This window comes from Carassius auratus, chromosome 2 (genome assembly GCF_003368295.1).
Source record: "Carassius auratus strain Wakin chromosome 2, ASM336829v1, whole genome shotgun sequence".
Taxonomy (NCBI): Eukaryota; Metazoa; Chordata; class Actinopteri; order Cypriniformes; family Cyprinidae; genus Carassius; species Carassius auratus.
Window position 1 is genome coordinate 5331873 of NC_039244.1, and position 11066 is coordinate 5342938.

General features: G+C 37.5%; 1 protein-coding gene and 1 pseudogene across 1 annotated transcript; one reads left to right on the forward strand and one right to left on the reverse strand.

Moving 5' to 3' along the window:
- Window positions 1-767: 767 nt before the first annotated feature.
- LOC113040241 (tripartite motif-containing protein 16-like) lies at window positions 768-2680 on the reverse strand. Its single transcript, XM_026198577.1, has 6 exons — window positions 2675-2680; window positions 2459-2554; window positions 2155-2388; window positions 1732-1885; window positions 1441-1518; window positions 768-1090 (listed from the first exon to the last, which is right to left on the reverse strand). The coding sequence occupies exons 1-6, from the start codon at window positions 2678-2680 to the stop codon at window positions 858-860; spliced, it is 801 nt and encodes a 266-aa protein (XP_026054362.1). The 3' UTR covers window positions 768-857.
- A 1977-nt stretch (window positions 2681-4657) lies between these two features.
- LOC113113801 (tripartite motif-containing protein 16-like) lies at window positions 4658-9477 on the forward strand (annotated as a pseudogene).
- The last annotated feature ends 1589 nt before the right edge of the window (window positions 9478-11066 follow it).

Sequence of the window (11066 nt, forward strand, 5' to 3'; positions counted from 1 at the left end):
GCCATATATATCATATATAATCATATAGCCTGTTGGTGTAAAGAATCTGCCTGCCACACAAATATACAGACCCTCATATGAGAAACATCTGGAAAAACATACAAATGGGCCTTTTTCTGTACTATAACAAGTCTAGGCGGCCCCTTCTCTCTAGAGAGGAATCAAATTGTAAAAATAAGGAAAACTATATTAAATAAATGGAAAACGCCCTGTAAACACTGTATATAAGGAGACCACTTTAAATTTGTGAGATATTCCTTGATATTCCTGCTTTATTCTCATTGAAATAAAGTATTTTCTTCTGGAAACAATACCCCAGACTGAGTGTAATTCTTCAGAGCAATGACAGACTACACTACACTTACTCCCCATAGCAATAATTCAAATTTATATTTTTATTTAAATAGTATTTTCACTTGACACCAGAATGTTGATGTGCATAACACATATACTGGTTATTTTTTGCTACAGAAATTATTTTATGTAAGTTTTATCTACGTTTTATACATATCACATTGCATAACACTTGCGCTGCGCCTTGCGTGGCATTGCGCCGGGTGTATTATAGGACCGTTAATGTTAAATTTCTTACATAAAAATGCAAAATGATACTGTCACGATATATTCACAAGTATTATTAAATATTCTTACTCCATAACTGTCATTTTGTAATGATCTGTAGAAGCTCTACTTTATCTATACTGCTGTATGACACAGTTTCACAGTTGAGTCCTGAGTTATGCCAAACCCAGAATAGAGTGGTTGAGTGATTGTAGTCTGGACTCTGTGGATGAGCATCATTGTGTCAGAGACTCTGTAGAAGGACAGAATTCCTGCTCTGTGATCCACATACACTCCTACTCTACAGGAGCTGGGGAATACAGGGAGTTCAGATTTTTTGTTATTGTAACTAAATATATATACAGAGCGAGAGCAGAACAATCTCCAGGACTGATCATTATCATTATCACCATGTCTGGATGATCTGGATACGGCTGCACTGTAGCAGTGCAAGCAGCCACTTTGTTCTCCTCAGACAGATAGAGGTTTTTATGCACCGACTCTGAATCCAGAGTAAACTGATGGTAATCTGATGGATAGAAAAAAAGACAATCTGCATTTTAATGAAGAAATCTTAACTGTCAAAACATTAAGTAAAGCAACAATCCATCAAAGATATAAAAGTATAGCAAGAACAGATCACTGATCTATTATTAAGTTTTCGGGTTAAATGGTTTTCTCAAAATGTATTTAAAACTTATAAAAAATTCCATTGTTTGGAGTTTGTAGCATCTCCAAACCCTGAACTCAAGCTGTCAGGCAACTCAAACAATCCTAACGCAATACTGTTTGACACTGATACATTTAACACGTCACCTTTAAATATGTATAAATCTGTCTTGTGTTTGCTTTATCTGTATTATTATTTAGAACACTTACAGTGTAAGAAGTCTTCTCTTGTTTTGGGTTCAGTGATGGGTGTGAGGATTTTGATATTGGGAATAATACTGTATTTCACTATACAGAAACAAACAGATATTTAAAGTGTGATTTTAATAATATTCATCTATTAATATTACTATCAATCAAATAATAATCTACTAATAACAACAGAGTTGTAATTATCATTAACAATGTATTGAATGTCATCAATAATAATTATTTTATTGACACACAATATAAATTCATTCATGTATTAACTCTGTTTTACAAGATGGGTCTGTACTTTACCTCCACCAGGTATCTTTTCTATCTCCTCTCTGCAGAAATTCTCAAATTTCCTACTTATTATAGAGACAGAGCTTCTCACATCATCATAAGTGAGTAGAGAACTGACAGTGGTGCTCTCTGAAGATGCAGGAGGAACAGAAAGAAACGGGAAACTCTACATTTATAAGAAGACAACAAAAGCAAATATGTAAATTATCATGGAAATGGGAATTAGGGAATTAGTACAGTCCAAGAAATTTAAAACATCACAAACAGTAGATGAAAGTATAAGTGCTAGGCTTATTCATCACAACACACTCTTGACAACATTTGCACTGATCAGAACAATTGGCAATTATATAAAAAAAGCTTTAATGGTGTCTTAAATCAAATGTCAATTAAAGAGTATGCAGTACAGCCTGTGATAATAAAATCTTTATAAACCTGTAGGAAATGGATGTGATTGTCTGTGTGTAAAAGCTGCTTCAGCTCAGCATTTCTCCTCCTCAGATCATCAATCTCCTGCTGCAGTTGCTCTAAGAGTCCTTCAGCTCGACTCACTTCAGCCTTTTCTCGATCTCTGATCATCTGTATCACCTCAGAGCATCTTCTCTCAATGGAGCGGATCAGTTCAGTAAAGATCCTCTCACTGTGCTCCACTGCTGCCTGTGCGGAGCGCTGTTATGACACAAAGAGAGAATCACTATCAGACCTTTCATTCTGACAGTTATTTTTCTCTTATACATACCTTGTGACTCTGTGCAGACTTTCTCAGCTTCTGAAGCTCTGTTTGTCTCTCTTGAATTTTCTTCTGTACAATTATCACTGTCTCCCCAACCTGTTTCTGATGAACAATCAATTGTATACTTGAGAAGAGGTTTTCGACGGATTGAGCTCAAAATCTATCAATAGGACCAAGTAGCCTACACCAAGATATTCTTAACTATTAGGCTACATGGAGTACAGTCATGAAATTTTTTTTTTTCACCTTTCCATTAAAGAAAGAAATAAACACACACACACACACACACACACTCACACACATAGCAGTTCTAATGCTGACTGATACCTTACAAAGGTGTAATTTTTATATAGTTTATTGTCCTGACCATGGTGATTATATGTAGATATGTTTGCAACACAGAGGTGGACTGTAAGTAAGTACATTATACTTGTACTAATGTGAAGTACTGTTTTCTGTTTTTTTTTTTCTAACTGGACAAAAAACTAAGGAGTTGGTTATTATTATTATCAATTCTCTTTTCGGCTCAAGACTGCATTGGTTATTATGCTTATGGGTCTGTCACGTGATGAACGGACAACTCGAAAAACCCAAAGACTCGAGAGATTAAAGGGTGGTGAAATGCTCATTTTCACTCAATATCCTGTTAATCTTGAGTACCTATAGAGTAGTACTGCATCCTTCATAACTCCAAAAAGTCTTTAGTTTTATTATATTTATAAGAGAAAGATAGTCTGTACCGATTTTTCCCGGAAAAACACGACCGACTGGAGGCGTGAAGTGTGGGCGGAGCTAAAGAATCACGAGCGCGAGTAGGCTTTTGCTTTGAGAGCGTTTGGAAGCTGTGACATTACCTTGAGGAAAAAACCATCATCCAAAACAAACCATGGCTAACAGTCAGATTCAGCCGTATATTTATGATCCAGATTCAGATCCCGAGGCTGAAATTTAACAAGAGCAGCAGCAGCAACGACTCGCTCCAAGCAGGGCTCAAAGGCTGCATTAATTAGGTAAACCGGAACCGGGACCACTTCCCATAACACCCGATTTACTTGCTACATCATTAGAAGAATGGCATCTACGCTAATATTAGTCTGTTTCTCTTATTCCGAGGTCACCGTAGCCACCAGATCCAGTCCATATCCAGATCAGAGGGTCACTGCAGTCACCTGGATCCAGTACGTATCCAGACCAATCTTACTTTGCTGCAGCCTGGAATCGAACTGCTGGTTTCATCTGGTCAGAGGAGAACTGGCCCCTCAACTGAGCCTCGTTTCTCCCAATGTTTTTCGTTTCTCCATTCTGTCACCGATGGAGTTTTGGTTCCTTGCCGCTGTTGCCTTTGGCTTGCTTAGTTGGGGTCACTTCATCTACATCTACAATATCATTGACTTGATTGCAAATGAATGCATAGACACTATTTAAATTTGCCAGCAGCCATATCACCCTGGAGCCCAAGACCGTTTCCCACTGAAGCTAAGCAAGACTGAGCCTGGTCAGTACCTGGATGGGAGACCTCCTGAGAAAACTAGGTTGCTGTTGGAAGAGGTGCTAGTGAGGCCAGCAGGGGGTGCTCACCCTGTGGTCTGTGTGGGTCCTAGCGCCCCAGTGTAGTAATGGGGACACTATATTGTTAACAAGCACCGTCCTTCGGATGAGATGTTAAACCCAGGTCCTGACTCTCTGTGGTCATTAAAAATTCCAGGATGTCATTCGAAAAGAGTAACGGTGTGACCTCGGCATCCTGGCTAAATTCGCCCATTGGCCTCCAATGGCCTATGGCCTCCTAACAATCTCCATATCCACTGATTGGCTTCATCACGCTGTCTCTTCTCCACCAGTAAGCTGGTGTAGTGGGTGTTCTGGCGCATTTTGTTTAAAGCGCTATATAAATAAAGCAGACTTGACTTGACTAATTTACTTATTACCATTACCTAATTAGTAAGGTGAATATATTCATGTGTTCCTTATGTGCCATATGAATCTGTGGAACATAGGAATGACTCATGAGACCAATACCTTGTGGCTGTTAATTTTAGTGGATCTTGAAAAAAAAAAAAAAAAACCTGGCGAGCTGACAAGGAATAGGCTACCTGTTTTGCATATGCCCTTAAACACTAGGAAACTATGATCTCAGGGAAAACGAAAGCTAAGTGTACATAAGGGGCTGTATGTTTCTCTCTATCCGTGTGTCTGTGCAGTGCAATGGCAGACGCCAGTATTTCAGTGTCTCAGGATCAGTTCAGCTGTCCGGTCTGTCTGGATCTAATGAAGGAACCAGTGACCATCCCCTGTGGACACAGTTACTGCATGAACTGCATTGCAGACTGCTGGAATAAAGATGATCAGAAGGGAATTTACAGCTGCCCTGAGTGCAGACAGACCTTCAGTCCAAGACCTGCTTTAAACAAGAATGTGATGCTGGCTGAAATGGTGGACAACCTGAAGAAGACAAGAACTGCTCTCATTTATGCTGGACCTGGAGATGTGGAGTGTGATGTCTGTACTGGAAGAAAACGCAAAGCTGTAAAGTCCTGTCTGATGTGTCTGGAATCATACTGTCAAAGTCATTTTGAGTGTCATGAGGAATCTCGTGCAAGGAAACGACACAAAGTGACCGATGCCACTGGTCAAATCCAGGAGATGATCTGCCCTAAACACGACCGACTTATGGAGGCTTTTTGTCAGACTGACCAGAAATGTATTTGTTTGATGTGTGCATTGGATGAACACAAAAACCACAATATTGTTTCAGCTGAAGAAGAGAGAACTGAGAAACAGGTATGAACTGAAAACACACAAATGAAATGCCAAATTAGGCAATTATGGTGAAATTGTCATACAGTAATCTAAATATTAATAATGCGTTTGCAATATCCATGAATCAAGCCAACTAATAATTGATATCAAGAAATGAAATAAACTAATAATTGACCTTATAGTCTCCTGACATTTTTAGTCCACTGAGGAAGTAATTTTTTCATTCCTCAGAAACAGGTTGGAGAAATACAAGAAAAATTCCAGCGGAGAAACCAAGAGAGACAGAAGGAGCTTCAGGAGCTCAGAAAGGCTGTGGAGACAAACAAGGTGAGACTCGAGCTAACCAAGTACACTACTTTAAACAGTCAGATAAGCTCAGTGTTAAATGAATTTCCAGTACCAAATCTACTGTAGCTATCAGGCTGTTCTGAGTAAATAGTCTGATTGTTTGTGTTGTAACAGCACTCTGCACAGTCAGCAGTGAAGGACAGTGAGAGGATCTTTACTGAACTGATCCGCTCCATTGAGAGAAGACGCTCTGAGGTGACACAAATGATCAGAGATCGAGAAAAGGCTGAAGTGAGTCGAGCCGACGAATACTTGAAGCAACTGGAGCAGGAGATTGATGATCTGAGGAGGACAGACACTGAACTGGAGCAGCTTTTGCATACAGACCATCACATCAATTTCCTACAGGTAAAAGAGATCTAAAAAATACAACAGTGCAGTGCTCATGCATGAAGTCCTTCAATTATAGAGAGAATTCCTTCCTAATTTTACTGTAGTACAATAACTTTTATCCGAGCCACTAAAATAACAATCCAAATGTTAGGGAACCAGTTGCTTTACCAGATCCTACATTTCTATCAGCTCAAGAGACAAAGGCAGGGAAGAGCAAAAAGAAAAAAACACCACAATTTTTTTTTAGTTTATTGAATAATCTTAGCTGAGTCTATCTCAATGCTCTGTCTGACTTTGTCTGACTAGCACTAATTCAACAAGAGTTGTATACCAAAGCAAAGGCAATGTAAAATTAGAGTTTAACAACATCATCCCATGGCATTAAAAACCTTGAGATAGAGATACTGTCTTATCTCTCAACTTATAAAGACAACATAGCACACAGCATAAAAGTGTGTAATATATCTATCTATCTACAGGTGCTGGTCATATAATTAATATAATCAAAAAGTTGATTTATTTCACAAATTCTATTAAAAAAGTGGAACTTGTATATTATATTCATTCATTACACACATGTGCTTCTCAATAAATTAGAATGTTGTGAAAAAGTTCATTTCAGTAATTCAACTCAAACTGTGAAACTCGTGTATTAAATAAATTCAGTGCACAAAGACTGAAGTAGTTTAAGTCTTTGGTTCTTTTAATTGTGATGATTTGGCTCACTAACAAAAACCCACCATCTAAACAAATTAGAATATGGTGACATGCCAATCAGCTAATCAACTCAAAACACCTGGAAAGGTTTCCTAAACCTTCAAAATGGTCTGTAAGTTTGGTTCACTAGGCTACACAATCATGGGGAAGACTGCTGATCTGACAGTTGTCCAGAAGACAATCCCTGACACCCTTCACAAGGAGGGTAAGCCACATTCATTGCCAAAGAAGTTGGCTGTTCACAGAGTGCTGTATCCAAGCATGTTAACAGAAAGTTGAGTGTAAGGGGAAAAAATATGCACAACCAACCGAAAAAAAAAACGCAGGTTTTTGAAGATTTTCAAGCAAAAGCGATTCAAGAATTTGAGTGAACTTCACAAGGAATGTACTGAGGATGGGGTCAATGCATCAAGAGCCACCAAACACAGACGTGTCAAGGAATTTGGATACAGTTGTCATATTCCTCTTGCTAAACCACTCCTGAGGCATCTTACCTGGCTAAGGAGAAGAAGAAATGGACTGTTGCCCAGTGGTCCAAAGTCCTTTTTTTAGATGAGAGCAAGTTTTGTATATTTTATTTAGGAATGTTCTAGAGTCTGGAGGAAGGGTGGAGAAGCTCATAGCCCAAGTTGCTTGAAGTCCAGTGTTAAGTTTCCACAGTCTGTCATGATTTGGTCCTTTGTGTTTTTTGAAAGCCAAAGTCACTGCACCTGTTTACCAAGAAATTTTGGAGCACTTAATGCTTTCCTTCTGCTGACCACCTTTTTAAAGATGCTGATTTCATTTTCCAGCAGGATTTGGCACCTGTCCACACTGCCAAAAGCACCAAAAGTTGGTTAAAGGACCATGGTGTTGGTGTGCTTGACTGACCAGCAAACTCACCAGACCAGAACCCCAGAGAGAATCTATGGAAAATAGGAAAATGAGAAACAAGAGACCCCCCCTCCCCCAAAAAAAGAAAAATTGCAGAAGAGCAGAATGTCACTGTCAAAGAAACCTGGGCTTCCATTCCACCTCAGCAGTGCCACAAACTGATCACCTCCATGCTAAACTAAATTGAGGTGGTAATTAAAGCAAAAGGAGTACCAAGTATTGAGTACATGTACAGTAAATTAACATATACTTTCCAGAAGGCCAACAATTAACTAAAAATATTTTTTTTATTGGTCTTATGAAGTATTCTAATTTGTTGAGATTGTGATTTGGTGGGTTTTTATTAAATGTGAGCCAAAATCATCACAATTAAAAGAACCAAAGACTTAAACTACTTCAGTCTGTGAGCACTGAATTTATTTAATTTTTAAGTTTCACAATTTGAGTTGAATGACTGAAATAAATGAACTTTTTCATGACATTCTAATTCATTGAGAAGCACCTGTAAATTGCAGATTGATTACTGCAGAATTAATTTGGAAAAAATAAGCATGATAAAAATCTTCGGGAGGATGCTGGTAAAAGTTTTTGTGTCTCTTTGTATCTTTAATATATATTTTTTTCTATCTAGAAATTTCTGTCTCTCTCTGAATCTTTGGAATCTCCTGGTGCTCCCAGAATTACTTTCAGTTCTGTCCTCCCTTATGATGATGTGAGAAAATCTGTCACTCATCTGAAAGAAAGACTGCATAAGTTCTGTAAAGAGGAGATGGAAAAAATATATGATCAAGGTAAAACAACTTTTAGAACTTAGTTATGTTATGAAACTTGATCATATTAAAAATAAATCCCTTTTTTAAGTAATTATTAGAATTGTTCTAATTAATTGTGTTCATTTTCTTAGTAACATACATCAACAATATTCCCAGAAATGAACCCAAGACTAGGGAGGAGTTCCTACAATGTAAGTCACTAACACAATATGATAAAAGTTTCATAACACTAATTAACGATTTTTCAGAATTAGATTATAAAAACCAAGATATGTATTTTAGTATAGGTTCTATATGTTTTTTTTAGTACAGTTAAACATAATGACTGAGTTTTAGAAGACTTTGCTTAAGAAGTCACCATTGTTTTTAGCACAGCCAAAGCAAAATTTGATAGAGCAGACATGCTATTGAAAGTTGGTAACAATATTCAGTTATAGCAAACCACATGTTTTGAATAAGTAGACAACATTTATGAAAAGGTTATATGAGATGGTTGTAATGTTGCATTTTTAGCAACAAATAATGAAAGAGTAAATAAGTATAGATTTTATATACTTTTCATATACCATATGCTGAACTGAATTTATGTTTAAGTTTATGGAGCTTTAGCTCCACCTCCACTGAAAATAAATTCAAACTCATTAAATGCATGAACAAACTAAGAAACAGATGAACTGTGTTGTATCTCCACCAGATTCCTGTCAGCTTACTCTGGATCCAAATACTGCACATAAGTGCATTCATCTGTCTGAAGACAACAAAGTGGCTACTTACTCTCAAATAGTCCAGTCATATCCTGATCACCCAGACAGATTTGATGTTTGGCCTCAGGTGTTGTGTAGAGAGAGTGTGTGTGGACGCTGTTACTGGGAGGTCGAGTGGAATGTTGAGGTGGCTATATCAGTGTCATATAAGACCATTAAAAGAAAGGGAAAGGGTAGAGATTTTTCCTTTGGATATAATGAACAGTCCTGGAGATTGTATTGCTCTAAACCCTGTTTCTCATTTTGTCATAATAAGGTAAAGACTGAACTCCCTGTATTCCCCAGCTCCTGTAGAGTAGGAGTGTATGTGGATCATAGAGCAGGAATTCTGTCCTTCTACAGCGTCTCTGACACAATGACCCTCATCCACAGAGTCCAGACCACATTCACTCAACCACTCTATCCGGGGTTTTGGGCTGGTCAGAATACAAAAGTGAAACTGTCTCATGTAAGGTAATGGGGATTTTACAGATAATGTTGCATGTCTATAAAAAGTGATGGATTTATTCATTTGGTAATTAATTGTGCAATTATTACAGTCTTCTTAATTAATTTTTTAGCAAAGTAATATATAATGTATATAATTTAGCAACAATGGCTGGCAGACAGTTATTATTAGATGCAAAAGCAAATAATATCAGCGTGATATAATAAAATGTTTTAATGTCAATCATTCTCTTTAATATTAAATGTCTACTGCTGAAAATATAACAAACTCCTATATATATATATATATATATATATATATCAAAAGGTTTCTCTTTTTTGTTTGTTTTACTATTGCCAGCACTGTGAAATATTAATAAGTTAACTGTGGGTTTTAAATAAAGCTTTTTAAATAAAAGCTTCTTTGCAGCAACCTAGCAATAAGGTTTATGTAATTTTTAAAAAAATTCAAAGTCAAAGAAAACTTTAATATATTGGAAAGTGATAAGCAAGTTACAAAAACTTGTAGCAAATATATGCTTTTGCCATGTGTGACAATATATCACCATGAATTGTTTTTGTCTGTATTCAACACACATTTATGTTTTCACCTCAGTTTTTCCCCAGTAACATTCATTCAATCACTACATCTTTTACATTTGCATATTTTTCCCCATCAAATAAATCTCAACAATATCAATATTTAACAGCTATGTAGTGAGGAACATGGCTATTGTGAGGCCCCCGGTCAGACCAAGTGCTTCCTTGGGTTGCAGGGCCTCTGCTGTGATGAGTGCATACTTTACCCAGGGTGTCTACACGGAACCTGCAAACAGCCCTGGCAGTGCATTTGTAAGGAGGGATGGGGTGGCCTGTTTTGCAACACATATCTTAGGCCATGTCCACACGTACATGGGTATTTTTTAAAACAGGGTTTACCTTCTTCCATTTTTAAATAAATCACCGTCCTCATGAAAACGCAAACGCATGCTGTGAAGCACTGTCAAGAACATGCCAAGCCAACATGGCAATATAATCTCAACTGTAAAGCCATGTTGGCCAATCAGAAGCCTGAAAAAGTTTCCAGTTGGCAGAGATAACAGTACATGCTCCGACGTCAAAAGCCCAAAACTCTGGTTTCGCTGTCTACACAATAACACTGCAACCGGAGTTTTTGAAAATCTTCACCCTGGGAAGAGTTTTAAAAAATGTTCAGTTTCAGTAAACTGGCCCTGCATTTGCGTGTGGACGAATGGCCAAACTGTGTAGAAAAAGCAGCCTTTTCTTAAAAAAATTACCAAAAAACGTTCTTGTGGCCAGGGCCTTAAAATGGTCATATGATGTTTCTAAAAATAATATTATCTTGTGTATTTGGTGTAATGCAATGTGTTTATGCGGTTTAAGGTTAAAAAAACACATTTTCCACATAATGTACATTATTGTTGCTCCTCAATGACCCGCCTTTCTGAAAAAAACATTGATTTGAAGATCATTGATTTGAAGATCATTGTTCTGAAACACAAGGTGTATGCTATCCATTGCGTTGTGTTTGGCTGAATGCCTCAAGCATGTGATGGAAATGTTACGCAATTTACCACATCGGTTTCCAATCCCAGTCCT

Bases quoted from the DNA above. Each gene is read 5' to 3' on its own strand.
- LOC113040241 (XM_026198577.1), bottom strand. The intron at 1,519-1,731 runs GTAAAGTACAGA...GTTTCTGTATAG, and splicing joins AGAAAAGATACCTGGTGGAG to TGAAATACAGTATTATTCCC. The intron at 1,091-1,440 runs GTAAGTGTTCTA...TCTATCCATCAG, and splicing joins AAGAGAAGACTTCTTACACT to ATTACCATCAGTTTACTCTG.